The 21401-nt window shown below is 42.5% G+C and overlaps 1 protein-coding gene across 2 annotated transcripts in view; it reads right to left on the reverse strand.

The window, feature by feature from the left end:
• CDK5RAP3 (CDK5 regulatory subunit associated protein 3) overlaps nt 1-21401 on the reverse strand; it is a 613925-nt gene that overhangs the window by 295958 nt on the left and 296566 nt on the right. For both annotated transcript variants that reach the window (XM_044055301.1, XM_044055302.1), the window contains exons 6-7: nt 17346-17524; nt 1871-2007 (exon numbers count right to left, since the gene is read on the reverse strand). In XM_044055301.1, coding sequence (XP_043911236.1) covers nt 1871-2007; nt 17346-17524 — 316 coding nt within the window. The remainder of the gene's footprint in view (nt 1-1870; nt 2008-17345; nt 17525-21401) is intronic.

Raw genomic sequence — 21401 nt, forward strand, 5'->3', positions numbered from 1 at the left:
GGGGTTGTGCCCCCACATTCCCTGATGATTATATAAACTAACTCTGAGATCACACAACTCTTGGAGAAAGGGCAACTTTGCCATCCACAATAATCATCCAAATCATACCTCTCAGTTTCTTAGAGCAAAAAATCTGGACAAAACCATAAGTTTGTTTGTGTCTTTCGGCTTTTCCTGGTTAGGGGTCGCCACAGTGGAACTCCGGTCCGCTAATGATTAGCAGTAGATTTTTATGTGCTGGCTTGCTGGGCCTAACGCACAACCTTCAATGAAGGAACGCCCATTCACGGATGTCGACACACAGAAGACGCTCTAACTGAGAATCGAATGGGCAACGTCTAACTGTGAGGCGACAATATATACAGCATAAATAAAAGGCAATAATATGGACATTCTGTGAAAATCTGGACAATTCAGAGATAAGGTACGATCCGCTACTTTTGTCAACAGATATTGACCATCTGTTTAGTCAATCAAATACTGTCAACTAAACAGACGCTGTCCAAAGCACCATTCAAGAAAAGCAGCAGAACCCATACATATATGGATCCACTCACTTCGACTGAGTACTCCATATGTCGACATCTGTAATGCCAACCGTAAAAGGTCAACTAACCAAATTTTGACACATTAACATGCATGCACAGAGAAAGAACCTTGGCACATGCAAAAAATAGCACTATTTTTTGCAGGGGACAAGCCCTCTGCTAATTATATACATTAACCCCAAGATCACACAATCTCCAGGGAAACGGAATATTCTCCCACCCAGGGATTGCCGATCTCATACATCTGTTGACCATCTGCATATATCGACCACATGCTATAAATTAAACAGATGTCGGCAAACAAGCAGTTAGATCAAAAGCAGGGTACCCATATATAGGTGCCACAGATTTGTTATGCATTTATCACATGTCACTGCTTTTGGTACTGTTTGTCACTGGTGAAAGTGGTCACATTATACGAAAGTCAGTCTGCAACACTTCGATGTAATATAGGCAAGGGATTTACTCTCTCTCCATGGTTGTGCAACACTACAGTTAGTATATTTAACTTTTGTGGATGCGGGGGGGGGGGGCCATTATCTTCTTCTCCTTTCGGCTTTTACTGTTAGGGGTTGACACAGCAGAACAACGGTCTGCAGAACGACTGGCAGTGGAGTTCTACGATGTCGAGTTGCCAGCCCGGTGCCCAACCTTCCACAGAAGGCACACACGCACAGAGACACACACACTCACACACCTAGGGCCAATTTAGAGTGTCCAGTCTGCAGCATGTCTTTGGGATGTGGGAAGAAACCAGAGCACCTGGAGGAAAGGGCAAAGCCATCATCATGGATAGAAATTCCCAAACCACCTCAAAGTACAAAGTTAAAAGTCAGTTACAGTCTTGGGATGCCAAGTGTCTAACTTTAAAGAATCCTTTCAATGTCTCAGTAATCTATGACAGCAAAGTTTATAGTTGTCTCAGATGATGACAAATGCAACACATTTGTTTACATCCGTGATCATGGAGTTCATTTTTTTTTTTTTTAAATGATAGTGTTCACAGATGAAGTGGTTCAACATATTTATTGTCGATCAAAGTTCATCAGCAATCTAAAGAAACATGCTGATATCATACACATACAAACATATAGATACAGATATGTAGAGATACACATACACACACATGAAATAGCAGACACTGTACAACTACAGAGCTGATGGCCAGGTTTTACTCTTCAAAGTAAATGCAAGTCTTACAACTTTGCATTCCATCCTTTGCAGAGCAGCCAGACAAAGTCTGCTTTTCCTGTGTATACATCAAGATACCATGAGAATCGCTCCTTACAAATGATATGTACAATACAACTGAGAAATCTCACCTTTCACAGATGAAATTCACACATGCCTGGTATAATTCAATGGCCTCTGAAAGACTGCAGACACCTTCTATCATACCCCCCAGACTGGAAGGAAGGTCTTTTACCAAAGCAAGCAATTCCTTTTTGATATTGTCTCCCTGAAAAAATAAAACAATGTGGTTTTAGAGGTGTTATATGAATTTTATTGCTTTAGTTAATGCTTGTTAGTGAAAAAAGTTAACGCATTTAAATCAAACGAGATGAACTCACTACTGTAACCAAAAAAAAAAACATAGCAACAGAATCTCCTGTAGTAAGTATTTTCAGATATGAACTTGAAAAGGCTACAAAAAATCAGTTATTTATTTATTTACACTTTGTTGAATGGGTTAGTCCCACTAGGCCAATGGCTTCTTTTCTGGAGAAACCTGAGCTGGTATTCATAATAACTAGGTAAAATTTGGCCAGGACATCAGGGAACTTCTCAAGTGCCATGGGATCTTTTACATCCAACTAAGCTACCATCAACTCAGGCAGATGGGGTCACAGTTCAACATCTTATCCCAATGATGACTGACTTAAGAATGCAACATCACCCTTATGCTAAACTGCAGTGTCAGTATTGAAAAATGAATCCAGCTATCTGACATGGGAATAGAACCCATAACCTTCTGATAATATGCATGCACCAAGAATATATCTTGGAGCATGTGCACTAGGCTTTTTTTTTTTTTCGACCTTTTTTTTGTCAGCATTTTGGCTGTTGATCTACAGAAGTTTTGATTAACTTCAGAAGATCCAAATACATAAATATATAAATATATATATATATATATATATATATATATATATACATACATACACACACACACACACACACACACACACACACACACACACACACACACAAGCACGTGCACATTTCATATGTGTGTGTGTGTGTGTGTGTGTGTGTGTGTGTGTGCGCGTGCACTCTTTAATTTAATTAATGAGAAACCTCTGTGGTTTCTCCAATTGTTGCAGGTATCTGGTGAGGTACACACAAAATGGAGCACTCTACTCAATTATTGGTCTGATGAGGGCCGAGTATAATGGAAGTCTAACATCCTTAGATCTAGATGTGATGTCTTTACTTACAAGATGTGCTGCATAGAAGGATTTCCTTACTGCTGGGGATACATGGTGGTCAAAGTTCAGACTGCTATCAACACGAGTACCCAAATCACGTACCAATGCATATACGCTTGGGGGGTGCTGTCTATAATGTACTTATCAGGGATGTTAGTATTCCCAAAGGGAATATTAATGCATTTTTTTGCATTTAGCTTTAATCCGTATCTTTGGCACCAAACATTTGTCTGCGTTAACCCTGTTTTCAGTACATTAACACCATAGGGGACGCAATGATTGCTCCCAATTTGCAATCAGCAGAGATCTTGGTCCTCCATAGGCCATCCAAGTTTGCCTGGACTTCTAAGAAATAAGTTAACAAGCATTAAGTGGCCAGCACAGAACCCTGTGGTACTCCACTGGTTAAGGGTCTTCTGCTAGAGGTGAAGTCAGGCACTTTGACAGGATGTGTCCTGTTGGTCAGCCATCTGTTAATGTAGGGGTTAATTCCCAATTGGGAGAGTTTCTCTCTAATACCCAAGTGGGAGATTGTGTCAAATGCCTTGGCTCGGTCAAGATAGGTGCTATGCACTGTCTTTCCCTCGTCCGGGGCCTTGGTGATTTTCTCGAAGAAGTTAACCATGTTTAACAGGCATGATCTGCCTTTAACGAATCTGAATTGGGTTTGGCCCAGAGTTTGGAGATTACCTATGTTCTTGTTAATAAGGTCCATAATTATTCTTTCCATGGCCTTGCAGATGAGGCTAGTCAAGCTTATGGGCCTATAATTTCCAGGGTCGGTTGATGGCCTCCCTTTGTGCAGAGGGATTAGTGTTGCTGTCCTCTATTCCACTGGAATATAGCCAGTTCACAGGCTGTGGTTAAACAGATATACAACAGGGTCTGCTAGGTCTTATTTTAAGTTGTTTAAAATGTAACCGGGGATGTTGTCTGATCCCACTGATGCCGTGTTTTAGCCTTGGGAAATACCCAATTAATGGTAGGATAATTAAAATCACTCTGCTCGCTTGAGACAATAGGATGAGGAATGGTGGCAGGTATACTTTGGGGGATGACTGGAGGGAACAGGGAGATGAAGTTTGCTCCACATCTGTCAGCTAGAAGGTTGGCTTTTCCTCTGGTTGAGTATGGGTGGTGCTACCCACAATCAGTTCAGCACATAGCTAGGTATTATCTTTTAGATTTCAAATGTAGTTAAAGAATGCCTTGTGATTATCCTTAGCTAGGGAGGCTATTTTTAATTCTTAAACAGCTTTGAAAAACTTGACAAGATTTCTAACTTGTCTGTTTAAACTGGAGAGGGATTTCTTCCTCTGCTGAGCCAGTTCCTTCTTGTGCTTGGACATTAGTTTCTTTCTCTTATTTTATAGCCTGTTTATACTAGGGGTCCACCAGGGTGGCTTGTTTTTTCAGCAAGACCTAATTTTAATTACGTCAGGTATAACTGATTCTATACAACCGCTTATGTGGTTATACAGGGCAAGGGTGTAGACCTCTGCATAATAGTCCATGTTATCTGCTTTCAGGTGGGCTTTGAAATTTCTTATACCATCACTTAGTAGGAATTAATCCGTCTTGAAAAATTCTTAACCAATTTTAAGTTCCACGGTTCTGGTCTTATAAGTACATCAAATGAGACTGATTTATGGTCTAATCTTAACAGGGATGACATCACACAGGAGGGTTCAATACTCTCCCATGTTAATGAGTAGTATGTCCAAGACATTTGAGCCTCTTGTGAGTGTGCTGACCAACTGTTCCAGAGCATTTACACTGACAATGTCCAAGAACTTCTGAGCCAGAATTTTTGTGGTTATGTTCCTAGTCCATGGTAGGATAATTAAAATCACCCATGAGTAAGGTGTTGGGCTGTATGACAAGTGACTCCAGTAAGTCCAGGTATGCGGTACGCTTTCCCTGTTTCATGGTGAAGGATCTGCAGCTAGCTATGATGTGGTTGGGGGCTTTGCCTATAGTTAACTGAACATGGAGTAGCTCAAGAGAATCATACTGTTTGACCATTCTAGAGGTGCATTTATCTTTAATGAAGATGGATTCACCTACTCCTTTGGTTCTTTCATGCTCACTTTGTGGTCTGAATGTATGGAAGGCATTGTAGCCTTGCATGGCTAGGGCGTTTTCCTCACCTTTGAACCATGTCTCAGTGACTGCACACACTTCAACATCTTCTAAAGTAAGGAGTGCTTCCAGGGAGTGCAGTTTCTTGTTTAGACTCCTAGCATTAAGAAGCAGTACCTTAAGTTTATCTAGAGAGGATTTGTCATGTTAGGAGGTTGGTGCATTAAGCAGCAGTACCTTGAGTTTATCTAAAGAGGATTTGTCATGTTAGGAGGTTGGTGCATTAAGCAGCAGCACCTTGAGTTTATCTAGAGAGGATTTGTCATGTTAGGAGGTTGGTGCATTAAGCAGCAGTACCATGAGTTTATCTAGAGAGGATTTGTCATGTTAGGAGGTTGGTGCATTAAGCAGCAGTACCATGAGTTTATCTAGAGAGGATTTGTCATGTTAGGAGGTTGATGCATTAAGCAGCAGTACCTTCAGTTTATCTAGAGAGGATTTGTCATGTTCGGAGGTTGGTGCATTAAGCAGCAGCACCTTGAGTTTATCTAGAGAGGATTTGTCATGTTAGGAGGTTGGTGCATTAAGCAGCAGCACCTTGAGTTTATCTAGAGAGGATTTGTCATCTTAGGAGGTTGGTGCATTAAGCAGCAGTACCTTCAGTTTATCTAGAGATGATTTGTCATGTTAGGAGGTTGGTGCATTAAGCAGCAGTACCTTATGTTTATCTAGAGAGGATTTGTCATGTTAGGAGGTTGGTGCACTAAAGAAGCAGTACCTTGAGTTTACCTAGAGAGAATTTTGTCATGTTGAGAGGTTGGTTATTTTGACATGGCCCAAAAAGGCACAACAGAGGTGACGAATGCCTTTGCCAGTATCTAAAAGTCTAGAAGAGACAGGTGCAGATCACCTCTGGCAAAGCAGAGTGGGCTATCGACCACGTCTTCCCACGCTGACAGAAACTGGGTCCACTTGGACTGACACCAGAAGCTATTCCAATTGTTAAAGTCAATCATTTTTGTTTGTATTGTGGCAGCATCCTTGGAGAAGGTAGAATGCTGCTTAAGGCTAGGCTTATATCTGCCTGTGACACAATCTTGAGAGCTCAGTCATGTTTCTCTTCATATATTCCAGTGAGGTACATCTCAAGTCATTCACCCCCAACATGGACTATGATGGAGTCATACCGGTACTTGTTTTTGTGACATGAGTGCTTGAGTGATTTGACAAAATCCTGGCACCTGACAGGCAGCTAACCATAACCTGCTCTTTGCCTATTGAACATCTGTGTGTCTCAGAATGGAGTTATCTATGACCAGTACATTAGGTTTTGTGGTGTTCCGCCTTATGGGCTTACTTGCTGAGACACTGGTGTGTGTGTTGTTATGTGTTTTGGTTGTTTTCTGTATTGCTATGTGTGTTAAGTGGTTTCTGTTTGGGAGGCCTCTGATCTTTGGTAAGTTACTAGCAAGTACTTCCACATATGTAGGTTTATGTGTCATATCCTTATTTAGTGTGGGAAGTCTGTGTGTGCTGACAACCTATTTGCCATTCGATTTGTCCTCATATGTGAGTCTTGCCTCCAGTTTCATAGTAACTGCATTTGTTTCAGGAGTAAGTGGCTGCCATCAGAGATGACCCAACTGCTACATTGCCTCAGGATGCCAATGTCTGTCTGGTTAGACAGATGATGAGAAACTACCCATCCATGATAGCAGGCTGTTACTGTATGTTTTATTCGGGAAGGGAATGGATTAATTTGACAGGACTGTGCTTGTAGCACAGAGACTTCAAGAGGGCCCATCAATTTGTGTAAACTAAAGACGATTAATAAGGCAATGCTGCTCAGCGCACAACTGAGTCGTTCATTGAGCTCAAGGGAGACATCCAGGGAATGAAAGGCTCATCAGCTGTAGTTTTATACTATCACAGAGAGAGATAAAGCCCTGGCTCCAACCCAGGTGACTCAGGCCTGACTAGTGGCTGGTGTAGGGGAGGAGAGGAATGAAAAACCTCAGCCTGGGTTTGTGCTCAGGGCATAGGTCCACAGGCTAATGCTATAATCCTCAGTGTTAATCAGGGATTAAAAGTACAGTTTTGTACCTACCATAAATGTAGATGTTCGAGGATTCCATTGCTGCAGTCCTTACTATTGGGTATAGTCCGCATCCAGTCGGCCCGAATACCAGAGTATAAGGCTGACGTCGGTCAGGGCGCATTAGACTGACGTCAGTACGTCAGGGTACTAATGCGCATGACCGGCGTCATATCCTCAGTCTTTTCTTGCCCCAGATGTCAGAAGACCCTAAAAAGACAAGGCCCAAAATACCTGCACCAAAACATGAACAATATATATATAAAAATATAAGCAGGTAAACTCACCTACACAACCACCCCTAAACACAGAGGGGAAGGAGGGAGGGTAAATTGGACTGCAGCAATGGAATCCTCGAACATCTACATTTATGGTAGGTACAAAACTGTACTATGTTCTTCGTTTTCCATTGCTGCAGTCCTTACTATTGGGTAGAATCCCAAAGCAGAGGTAAGGGAGGCTGGCAAATCATAAAGAAGCAGGAGCTGACAACATGCCTTGCAAAACAGCTGTGGCAAAACCAGCCCTAGACTTAGAGTAGATAGGAAGGTGATAATGCTTAGAGAAAGTATGCACTGAACTCCAAGTAGCTGCTTCCAAAATATCCTTAGTTGCCACCCCGTAGAAATGCTGTTGAAGTGGCAGTAGCCCTAGTGGAATGAGGCCTAATCCCAGCTGGAATCTCCTTGCCATGATGGGAATAACAAAATGCAATGCAAAAGCCAATCCACCTAGAAATAGTTTGTTTTGACACAGGCTTGCCCTGCGAACTCAAAGCAAAAGAAACAAACAACTGCTGAGACTGCCTAAAATCCTTAGTCCTGCCTAAGTAATAACGCAATTGCCTGTGTACATCTAAAGTATGCAAAATCTTTTCCCCTTTATTTTGGGGGTCTGCATAAAAAGTAGGCAAATGAATAGTTTGGTTTAAAGCCACACTAGAAACCACCTTAGGCATAAAGGAAGGATTAGTACGTAATGATACCCTATCCTTATGGAAAATCAAAAAGGGCTCGACTGCCATAAGGGCCTGCAACTCAGACACCCTTCTTGCAGAAGTAATAGCCAACAAAAAAGCAGTCTTCCATGACAAGTATTTCAATTCAACAGTAGCTGCAGGCTCAAAAGGTTGTAGAGTAAGTTTTTCCAACACAAAATTGAGATCCCAAGCAGGAGTAGGAGCTCTACGTGGGGGTCTTATATTCTTTGCCCCTCTAAGAAACTGCTTGAACAAAGGATGCGAAAACAAAGGTGGGTCACAATCATAGTGAGCTGAAATTGCTGCAGCATGAATCTTAATGGAAGAGAAGGACAAACCTTTGTCCAATAACTCAGTAAGATATTGAAGAGCCACACTCAAATTAGGCTCAGAAATCTCCAAATTCTTTGCTGTATTCCAAAATAAAAATCTCTTCCATTTTCCTGCGTACACTCTCCTTGTACTAGGTCTTCTAGCTTCCATAATCACATTTAAAACTTGTTGAGGAAGTTGAGACCTGCTGTGTTTCAACTCAGAATATGCCAGGCTGTTAGATGAAGAGAGTGAAGCTTGACATTGAGCAGATGACCGTCCTTCTGAGATAACAGATGAGGAATCAGAGGTAAAGGCCATGGAGGCTTCTTTACCAGACTCCGTAGTAGTGGGTACCAGTGTTGCGAGGCCAATCTGGAGCTATCAAAATCATCCTTGGCCTGTCTTGTCTGACCTTTAATAGTACCTTTGGAAGAAGAGGCAGAGGTGGAAAGGCATACACATGAAGGTTTTTCCAACTGAAAGACAGAGCATCCACTTTCCAAGCTGTGTAATGAAACCCCTTTGTGCAATACTTTGGCAGCTGGTGGTTTAGTGGAGAAGCGAACAGATCTATGTCTGGAGTTCCCCATGACACTGTCAATTTCTGAAATACATGAAGATCCAGTTTCCACTCGTGGGGATCCATGATTTGTCTGCTTAACACATCTGCTAAGGAGTTCTGTGCTCCTGGCAGAAACCTTGCCTGAAGAGTTAGTTGCAAGCTTAGCGCAGTCTCCCATAAAATCATTGCTTGCCTGCATAGAGGATAAGAATGTGTTCCCCCTTGCTTGTTGATGTACCACATGACAGTTGTGTTGTCGGTTAGAATCAACACCTGCCCTGGAAGAAGTAACTCCTTGAAAGCCATTAATGCAAACTGGACTGCTAACATCTCCTTCATGTTGATATGTAGATGCTGTAGTCTGGCAGGCCACTTGTCTTGTATCCACTTTCCATTTAGATGAGCTCCCCAAGCAATGTCCGAGGCATCTGTCGTTAAAATCTGACTCGCCTCTGGCCGGGTCACAGAGAGTCCCTTGTTTAGGTGACATTCCTGAGCCCACCACAAAATTCTCTTTGAAGGCAAGGTATTATTTGAATGACAGTGTCTAAATCCTGGCAGTGCTGTGTCCATACATTTTGAGATACCATTGTAACTTCCTCATATGCAGTTTGGCATTGGGAAGCACCAGAATACAAGATGCCATGAACCCTAATGCTTGAAGGACTGTCTTTGCAGTCAGCACGGACTGATGAGATAGTTGATGGAAGTAAAGTGATAGACTCTTTTGTTTGTCCGGGGTTAAAAGGCCATCTGGGCTGCTGTATTCAGTCTCACACCCAGAAAGCACATGTCTTGAGAGGGTACTAGACTGGACTTTATTTCGCTCACAGAATACCCTAGGCATCTTAGCACTGCTATAACATATTCCAGATGCTGTAGAAGGTCTTCCTTTTCTTGAGCCAGAATCAGGCAGTCGTCTAAATAAGGATAGATTTGAATTCCTTGTAGCGAAGTAAGCTATCACTGGAGCCAGAACCTTTGTGAATACTCTGGGCAGTAGATAAGCCAAAGGGCAATGCAGAGAACTGATAATGAGAATCTCCAGCTCGAAACCGCAGATACTTCCTGTAACTTAGCCTGATAGGCACATGAAGGTAAGCTTCCTTGAGATCTAAAGTTACCATCCAGTGATCTTTGCCCAGCAGGGGTAAAAGCTGTTGTAACGTCAACATCTTGAACTTGGGAATGTCCAGATAAGTGTTGAGGAGAGATAAATCCAAAATCGGTCTCCACGTGTTCCCCTTCTTTGGTACTAGGAACAGGCGAGAATAAAATCCTAGGCCCCTTTCTGATACAGGGACTGGCCGAATGGCCCCCATTTGGAGTAACTGAGAAACTTGCTTGTGAGCCTCTTTTCTTTGTGGAGGAGGAACGTCTGGCATGCCTTTGAAAGGGGGCATTGTATGGAAATAAAATCTGTAACCGTGGTGAATGATGTCCAACACCCATCTGTCTTGAGTAATTAAATCCCAATTTTCTTTGAAAAGAGATAGTCGTCCTCCCAAAGGAGCTGCCAGACGAGAATCTACTGGCAGCTGAAAAGGCAGGTCATTGGGTCTGTTTACGAAAGGACTGACCCCTGCCCTCACCAGAAGTCTGAGCAGGTGAACTCCCTGTTCTAGGCCTAAAAGAACCTTGAGCCCTGCCCCTACCACGTCTAGACCTACCCCTAGACTGGGAATCATAAGCAGGATATGTCCACCCCTTAGCAGGCCAATTTCTACTAAACTTCGGTGGCTGTACCTGCAAAAAATCTTTAACAGTTTGCATAGACTTAGCTTTGTCCTCCATTTTCTTTAAAACTGCTTCCACAGGTGAACCAAACAACACATCAGACTGTAAAGGAGCATCCAAAATCCTTGTCTTAACATGCTCAGCCAAATTTTGATCCCTCAACCAGGCATGCCTGCGAAGAACAGAACTAGTGGCAGCCACCCTCGAGGAGGCCTGCACAGCATCAAAACCACATTGCAAAGAATGCTTGCCCACTTGTTCAGACACATAAACTAAATCCAGCAATTCTTTACAATCAATACCTTCCGCCAAAGCATCCACCTTAGATTTTAATTGTGAAAGGAGATAATTTTGATATTTCAGCATGTGAAACTGACAATTCAACGCTCTCATGGCTAGAGTGGAAGAAGTATACACTTTCTTACCCCACCTATCCAACGCCCTTGCCTCTTTGTCAGTGGGAACAGGATTTTTAACCACAGAGGCCTTAACACCTTTAGGCCCCTGAGAAACAGTTTCTGGGTCCGCCCTAGGACTCTTAAACAAATACTTATGAGCTTCGGGCACCCTATAGTACCTATCAGGTTTAACAGGAGCAGGAGGCAAAGAATCAGGGTTCAGGGAAGCCTCTGCAAAACATCTTCCACCACATTCAACACAGGAGGTATAGCTAAGGGCCTATGCTGGGGTAAAAACAAGAATTCCCTAAGCCTCTTCCTGGAATCAGAGTAATCCTGGCCTTCCCATTTAAAGTGCTCCCCCATGGAATGCAGAGTCTCTGAAAATGAAAAATCCTCAGGAGGAGAAGCCGAAGGAGTGGCATCATCCACATCAGAATCAGAATAATGAGGATACTCCTGCAAATCTTCCGCAGAAGACTCAGAAGCCCTGAACCCTGTTCAAAACTGTCAAACTCTGGTTCCACCCTAGGCCTCTTATCAGGAGGGCCCATAGAACCTCTAATCATAGTAATCAAATCTTCTGCCATTTTAAGCATATGTTTCTTAGGTACAGAACCCGAAATGCTAGGAGAAGCCCCTACTGAAGCTGAACTTGGCCTACCTCTAAAAGAAGTTTTGGTAACAGAAGGAGAGGCTCTAACTACTTTGGGAAGAGAGGGAAGAATAGTTACCTGAGAAGCCCCCTCAGCCTGGCCTGCCTCCTGAGAGGGTACATCCTGTAACAGTAAAGTTTCTGCCTGAGATTCCATAGAAACTCCTGGCAAAACCTCTGGCTCCACTGAGTCTCCTAAAGAACCGGCGTCCGGGACTGCCGGTTCATCAACCCTAGGCTTCGCTGTTTTGTCCTTGCGCTTCTTGGACGAAGCGGGCGTCGGAGCATCCGACGGCATATTATAATTGCAACGCTTCCCAAACACTAATCTGGCACAGTCTAACCTCCTCTTAATAGTGCGTTTGTTAAACCTAGCACAAGAGCGGCAACCAACAACGTCGTGTTCAGGCCCTAAACAAGGTATACACAATGTATGGTAATCCCTATGAGGTATTTGTTTCCCACAAGAAATACAGTTATTCACTTTTTCTGACATCTGGTTAAATACTGAGGCAAGAAAAAACCAAAATGTTCCCCAACGGGGTACTTAGCCAACTCTGATTCGGTCTGAAACTCCGGTTTCGGAAATATTTCAGAACGCCAACCTGCACTCGCAAAACTGCTTCTGCATCGGACCACGCGGCAAAAAAGACTGAGGATATGACGCCGGTCATGCGCATTAGTACCCTGACGTACTGACGTCAGTCTAATGCGCCCTGACCGACGTCAGCCTTATACTCTGGTATTCGGGCCGACTGGATGCGGACTATACCCAATAGTAAGGACTGCAGCAATGGAAAACGAAGAACATCAGCCATGCTTGTCTAAACAGGAAAAGTTGGGTACAGCCGAGCTGGTGTTGATTACACCACATGCAGACATGTGGACATGTTGCAAACACCACTACGCACTAACTACTTGGTCAACGTCAAGCATGCGCAGTGGGATAAGAGAGCTTAAACAAAAAAAAATGTTCTGTAAGGATGATGGACACACTTCCACATCTGCATGACACTGCCCTGGAAGAATGAATAAATCAACAGAGTTCAGGAGGGAAAACTGATAGTCAATGGAATCAGAGAAAAATAACCCCCAGACTTATTAGTATGGAACCACAGCTTGGCATCAGTTTGACAGATCAGTTATTTTTGATAATGCAGTTCAGTAAAGAATAAGCTGAGTTTTCAGAAGGACAGGAAAGGATACACAACCTATTAGGCTAAGAAATGTGCTGAAAAACTGTGATACGAAATTTTGCTAAACAAATGAAGAAGCATTAAAATGTGTTCCAGGAAAGAAGCCTGCATTGTTGGTTATCCAGAGGATAGATGGATGGATTCCATTGCAGCCCCACTGCTTTGGCATAAAAAAAAAACAGGATTTACAGTGACATGGCACTTATTATCACTACGCCATGATGATGGATGGAGAATACTATGGTACTTAGTATCAGTACTCCATGATGATGGATGGAGAATACCACGGTACTTAATATCAGTCTGCCATGATGATGGATGGAAAATACTATGGTACTTAGTATCAGTACTCCATGATGATGAATGGAGAATACCATGGTACTTAGTATCACTACGTCATGATGATGGATGGAGAATACTATGGTACTTAGTATCAGTACTCCATGATGATGGATGGAGAATACCACGGTACTTAATATCACTCTGCCATGATGATGGATGGAAAATACTACGGTACTTAGTATCAGTACTCCATGATGATGAATGGAGAATACCATGGTACTTAGTATCACTATGCCATGACGATGGATGGAGAATACTATGGTACTTAGTATCAGTACTCCATGATGATGGATGGAGAATACCATGGTACTCAGTATCACTACACCATGATGACAGATGGAGAATACCATGGCACTCAGTATCACTACGCCATGATGATGGATGGAGAATACTATGGTACTTATTATCACTACACCATGATGATGGATAGAGAATTCCATGGTACTCGGTACCACTACGCCATGACGATGGATGGAGAATACTATGGTACTTAGTATCAGTACTCCATGATGATAAATGGAGAATACCATGGTACTTAGTATCACTATGCCATGATGATGGATGGAGAATACTATGGTACTCAGTATCACTACACCATGATGATGGATGGAGAATACTATGGTACTTAGTATCACTACACCAAGATGATGGATGGAGAATACTATGGTACTTAGTATCAGTACTCTATGATGATGGATGGAGAATACCATGGTACTCACTATCACTACACCATGATGATGGATGGAGATTACACCAAGGTACTTACTATCACTATGCCATGATGATGGATGGAGAATACCATGGTACCTAGTATCAGTACTCCATGATGATGGATACAGAATACCATGGTAGTTAGTATCACTCTGTCATGATGATGAATGGAGAATATCATTGTACTTAATATCACTACGCCATGATGATGGATGGAGAATACCATGGTACTTAGTATCAGCCCACCATGATGATAGATGGAGAATACTATGGTACTTATTATCACTACACCATGATGAAGGATGGAGAATACCGTGGTACTCAGTATCACTACACTACGATGATAGATGGAGAGTACCATGGTACTAAGTATCATATGCCATAATGATGAATGAAGACCATCATGCTACTTAGTATCCACTCTGCCATGAAGATGGAAAGAAAATCCCAAACCAGCTCAAGGTACAACATTAAAAGCCATTTACAGTCTTAGGATGTCAAGTGCCTAACTTTATTTACAGAATCCTTTCAATGTCTCAGTAATCTATGAAATGACTGCATTATTTATTTAATGGATATGATTTAAGAATGTTATTTCTGAACATCTAATAAGTACTATACTTCATTTAAAGCACTTTATTAGGTGGCTTATGAGGTTTTACATTCCACACAATTAGCATTCCCTTTTAAACTGCAGTTCACCTGGGATCTTCCATTTATTTATTTATTTTTTTGCTTGCACCACATATATTTCCCAAACAAGGTACAGACCAACATAATGCTTTAAAAGCAAGACTAACAATGGCTTCTTACAGCAGAACTGCAACAGGGCAAGGAATGCAGTGTGAATGCATACAGCAGTACCATAACAGAGCATGGGATGCAACGTGAATGCTTACAGCAGAAATGCAACAGGGCAATGAATGCAATGTGAATGCTTATAGCAGAAATGCAACAGGGCAATGAATGCAATGTGAATGTTTACAGCAGAAATGCAACAGGGCAAGGAATGCAATGTGAATGCTTACAGCAGAACTGCAACAGGGCAAAGAATGCAATGTGAATGCTTACAGAAAAACTGCAACAGGGCACGGAATGCAGTGTGAATGCATACAGCAGTACCATAACAGAGCATAGGATGCAAAGTGAATGCTTACAGCAGAAATGCAACAGGGCAATGAATGCAATGTGAATGCTTACAGCAGAAATGCAACGGGGCAATGAATGCAATGTGAATGCTTACAGCAGAAATGCAACAGGCAAGGAATGCAATGTGAATGCTTACAGCAGAATTGCAATAGGGCAATGAATGCAATGTGAATGCTTATAGCAGAAATGCAACAGGGCAAAGAATACAATGTGAATGCTTACAGCAGAAATGCAACAGGGCAAGGAATGCAATGTGAATGCTTACAACAGAACTGCAATAGGGCAAATAATGCAATGTGAATGCTTACAGCAGAACTGCAACAGGACAAACAATGCAATGTGAATGCTTACAGAAAAACTGCAACAAGGCATGGGATGCAATATGAATACATAAGGGGTGGAAGGTTGGTTGGGGTGTTTACCTTACAAACACAAGGTGCAGGGTTTGATTCTCACATGGGGTAGTTGGCTAGGCTTAAAATGGCCCACCAGGGCAGTTAGCCTAGTATGACTCTATGAACCTATGAACATACAGTAAAACTGCAACAGGGCATTGGATGCAATGTGAATGCTTACAGCAGAACTGCAACAGGGCAGGGAATGCAATGTGAATGCTTACAGAAAACCTGCAACAGGGCATGGAATGTAATGTGAATGCATACAGTAAAACTGCAACAGGGCTTGGGCACAATGTGAATGCTTACAGCAGAACTGTAACAGGGCATGGGATGCAATGTGAATGCTTACAGCAGAACCACAACATGGCATGGGATGGAATGTGAATGCTTACAGCAGAACTGCAACAAGGCATGGGATGCAATATGAATGCTTACAGCAGAACTGCAACAGGGCATGGGATGCAATATGAATGCTTACAGCAGAACTGCAACAGGGCAAGGCATGCAATGTGAATACTTACAGCAGAATTGCAATAGGGCAAAGAATGCAATGTGAATTCTTTCAGAAAAACTGCAACAGGGAATGGGATGCAATGTGAATGCTTACACCAGAACCACAAGAGGGCATGGGATGCAATCCAAATGCATACAGCAGAACTACAACAGTGCTTGGGATGCAATGTGAATGCATACAGCAGAACTGCAACAGGGCACAGGATGCAATGTGAATGCTTACAGCAAAACCTCAACATGGCATGGAATGCAATGTAATGTGAATGCTTACAGCAAAATCGCAACAGAGCATGGAATGCAATGTGAATGCTTAGGCAAAATTGCAACAGGGGATTGGATGCAATGTGAGTGCTTACAGCAGTACGATAACAGGGCATGGAATGCAATGTGAATGCTTACAGCAGAACTGCTACAAGGCATGGGATGCAATATGAATGCTTACAGCAGAACTGCAACAGGGCAAGGAATGCAATGTGAATGCTTACAGCAGAACTGCAATAAGGCAAAGAATGCAATGTGAATGCTTACAGCAGAACTTCGACAGGGCAAAGAATGCAATGTGAATGCTTACAGAAAAACTGCAACAGGGAATGGGATACAATGTGAATGCTTACAGCAGAACCACAAGAGGGCATAGGATGCAATGTAAATGTATACAGCAGAACTACAACAGGGCATGGGATGCAATGTGAATGCTTACAGCAAAACCTCAACAAGGCATGGAATGCAATGTGAATGCTTACAGCAAAATCGCAACAGAGCATGGAATGCAATGTGAATACTTAGGCAAATTGCAACAGGGGATGGGTTGCAAACTGAGTGCTACAGCAGAGCCAGAAGAAGGCATGGGATGCAATGTGAACACTTACAGCAGTACCACAACAGGGCATGAGATGCAATGTGAATGCTTACAGCAGAGCCACAAGAAGGCATGGGATGCAATGTGAATGCTTAAAAGAGAACCCCAAAACAACATGGAATGCAGTAGGAATGCTTACAGTAGAACCTCAACAGGGAATGGGATGCAATGTGAATAGTTGCAGGAGAACCTGAAGAGAGTTAGGCATGCAATGTGAATACTCAAGAGTACCATTTAAATCCAGTTTTACAATATACACAACAAGGCAATCAGCAATTTGCTTACTATACTGCTGTGACCAACAACCTTCTTTTTCTATTCCCAAACTGTGAAAAATGACCCACATTTTAACAGTAATTCCTTCCTGGCTTGCTTACTGTGATGCCATATTTCTTGCATGAAGTATAGAATTTTTCTCTGAGATCGCTGGCTCCGTTAACACATTCCACTTCCTTTCGGCCGTATTCTTGTTGTAGCTGCTGACACTTAGCGATCTGCTTTTTTAAGGATGGAATCTCATAACTCACATTACGCACCAGAAAGCTGGAAATTTCCGCTGCAATACAATGACATATGACAGTCACTACTGAAATACAAGATGAAATTCAGTATAGCTCTACTATACTCAAATAGCACAAAATGTCAATTCCACTGCGTAAATTAAGTATCAGTCCTACCTTATCAAAGTACATTAGGACCTCCAGGCACCTTTATGTTTGACTTATAAATGTATTACGCAGACTGTAACTGGCAACACAGGACAGCTGTGCCTTACCATAATGCTTCCAAAGACTGGGTTACTCTGTGCCTTATCATAAGCCTTCCACTGCTCTGGAAATCTGTGTCCTATCAGAATGCTTCCACTCTTATGTTAATTTTCTCCTTATTATAACACTTGCATTGTTTCATTAGTCAGCTACGCCCTTTGACTAAGCCCTGGCAATTCCCCTGTCTGTAAGTTAGAGATATAGCTATATTATGGGAGTGATGCACTCACTGACAGCAGATATCCACATTCTCAAGTTAGAAGATGGAATCAGCATGGTCAGGGGTCAAGGGTGTCGTAACCCAGGCCAAGCTAGGATTCCGGAAACAGGGTGTCATAATGGCACTGAAGAGAAATGGCAAAGAGCATTTTTATCAGCAATGTACTAAAACTGTGAGGAATCAGCACACTGATGGCATGAAATAAAATCTCCTTTTTTTTTCATTTTTGAAAGGAAAAAAAATTATATACTTGTTTAATCTACATTTTTTCAAAGGGGTTTCCAGGAAAAGTACAGTTTTGTACCTACCATAAATGTAGATGTTCGAAGATCCACATTGCTGCAGTCCTTACACTTGGGTAGTCCGCTGTCCTCGGTCGGCCCGAATATCAAAGTATAAGGCTGACGTCGGTCAAGGCGCATTTGACTGACATCAGGACGTCAGGGTACAAATGCGCATGACCGACGTCATATCCTCAGTCTTTTCTTGCCCCAGATGTCAGAAGACCCTAAAAAGAAAGGTCAAAACCAAAAGACAGCAAACAACCAACCAACCACCCTTGCACTAAAAATATGTACAATATATACAATATACACCATATTGACAACCCAACCCACACAACCACCTCTAACTACAGAGGGGAAGGAGGGAGGTAAATTGGACTGCAGCAATGTGGATCTTGAACATCTACATTTATGGTAGGTACAAAACTGTACTATGTTCTTCATCTCACATTGCTGCAGTCCTTACACTTGGGTAGAATCCCAAAGCAGAGGTAAGGGAGGATGGCAAAACTATAAGGAAGCAGGAGCTGCCAAAATGCCCTGCAAAATAGCAGTGGCAAAACCAGCCCTAGATTTAGAATAAAGTGGAAGGTGATAATGCCTAGAGAAAGTATGCACTGAACTCCAAGTAGCTGCCTCCAAAATATCTTTAGTTGCCACCCCTCAAAACAGCTGTCGAAGTGACAGTAGCCCTAGTGGAATGAGGCCTAATCCCAGCTGGAATCTCCTTGCCATGATGGGAATAACAGAAAGCAATGCAAAACCCAATCCACTTAGAAATAGTTTGTTTTGACACAGGCTTGCCCTGAGAACTCAAAGCAAAAGAAACAAATAACTGCTGAGACTGCCTGAACCCTTTAGTTCTGTCCAAATAATATCGCAACTGCCTGTGTACATCTAAAGTGTGCAAAATCTTTTCCCCTTTATTTTGGGGATTTGCATAAAAAGTAGGCAAATGAATAGTTTGGTTTAAAGCCACACTAGAAACCACTTTAGGCATAAAGGAAGGATTAGTAATAAAGATACCCTATCCTTATGAAAATTAAGAAAGGCTCAACCGCCATAAGGGCCTGCAACTCAGAAACCCTTCTTGCAGAGGTAATGGCCAACAAAAAGCAGTCTTCCATGATAAATATTTCAACTCGATAGTAGCTGCAGGCTCAAAAGGTTGTAGAGTGAGTTTCTCCAACACAAAATTGAGATCCCAAGCAGGAGTAGGAGCTCTACGTGGGGGTCTTATATTCTTTGCCCTCTAAGAAATTGCTTGAACAAAGGATGAGAAAACAATGGTGGGTCACAATCATAGTGAGCCGAAATTGCTGCAGCATGAACCTTAATAGAAGAGAAGGACAAACCTTTGTCCAGTAACTCAGTAAGATATTGAAGAGCCACACTTAAATTAGGCTCAGAAACATCAAAATCCTTTGCTGCACTCCAAAATAAAAATCTCTTCCATTTATCTGACACTTTCCTTGTACTAGGCCTTCTAGCTTCCAAAATAACATTCAAAACTTGCTGTGGAAGTTGAGACCCACTATGGTTCAAAACAGAATATGCCAGGCTGTTAGGTGAAGAGAGTGAAGCTTGACATTGAGCAAATGACTGTCCTCCTGAGATAACAGGTGTGGAATCGAAGGCAAAGGCCATGGAGGCTCCCGTACCAGGCTTCTCAGTAATGGGTACCAATGCTGTCGAGGCCAATCTGGAGCTATCAAAATCATCCTTGGCTTGTCCTGTCTGGCCTTTAGTAGTACCTTTGGGAGGAGAGGCAGAGGTGGAAAGGCATACACATGAAGATTGCTCCAATTGAAAGAAAGAGCATCCACTTTCCAAGCTGTGGGATGAAACCTTTTAGGTGCAAAACTTTGGCAGCTGGTGGTTTAGTGGAGAAGCGAACAGATCTATGTCTGGAGTTCCCCATGACACTGTCAATTTCTGAAATACATGAGGATCCAATTTCCACTCGTGGGGATCCATAATTAGCCTGCTCAACACATCTGCTAAGGAGTTCTGTGCTCCCGGCAGAAACCTTGCCTGAAGATTTAGCTGTAAACTGAGAGCAGTCTCCCACAAAATCATTGCTTGCCTGCATAGAGGATAAGAATGTGTTCCCCCTTGCTTGTTGATGTACCACATGACAGTTGTGTTGTCTGTTAGAATCAACACCTGCCCTGGAAGAAGTAAATCCTTGAAAGCTATTAATGCAAACTGGACTGCTAACATCTCCTTCAAGTTGATATGTAGATGTTGTAGTCTGGCAGGCCACTTGTCTTGTATCCATTTTCCATTCAGATGAGCTCCCCAAGCTTTGTCTGAGGCATCTGTCGTTAGAATCTGACTCGCCTCTGGCCGGGTCACAGAGAGTCCCTTGTTTAGGTGACATTCCTGAGCCCACCACAAAAATTCCTTTTGAATGCAAGGTATTATTTGAATGACAGTGTCCAGATCCTGGCAGTGCTGTAGCCATACATTTTTGAGATACCATTGTAACTTCCTCATATGCAGTTTGGCATTGGGAAGCACCAGAATACAAGATGCCATGAACCCCAAGGCTTGAAGGGCTGTCCTTGCAGTCAGCCTGGACTGATGAGACAATTGATGAAAGTAAAGGGAAAGATTCTTTTGTTTGTCCGGGGTCAAAAAGGCCATCTGGGATGCTGTATTCAGTCTTACACCCAGAAAGCACATGTCCTGAGAGGGTACTAGACTGGACTTTATTTCGTTCACAGAATACCCCAGGCATCTTAGCACTGCTATCACATATTCCAAATGATGAAGAAGCTCGTCCCTTCCTTGAGCCAGAATCAGGCAATCGTCCAAATAAGGATAGATCTGTATTCCTTTTAGCCTGAGGAAAGCTATCACTGGAGCCAGAACTTTCGTGAACACTCTGGGCAGTAGATAAGCCAAAGGGCAATGCAGAGAACTGATAATGAGAAGTCCCAGCCCGAAAGCAGATACTTCCTGCAACTCAGTCTGATAGGAACATGAAGGTAAGCCTCCTTGAGATCCAAAGTTACCATCCAATGATCTTTGCCCAGCAGAGGTAAAAGCTGTTGTAACGTCAACATTTTGAACTTGGGAATGTCCAGATAAGTGTTGAGGGTAGATAAATCCAAAACTGGTCTCCACGTGTTCCCTTTCTTTGGTACTAGGAACAGG

Source organism: Protopterus annectens, chromosome 13.part0, assembly GCF_019279795.1.
Source record: "Protopterus annectens isolate FY-2018-M chromosome 13.part0, PAN1.0, whole genome shotgun sequence".
Taxonomy (NCBI): Eukaryota; Metazoa; Chordata; order Ceratodontiformes; family Protopteridae; genus Protopterus; species Protopterus annectens.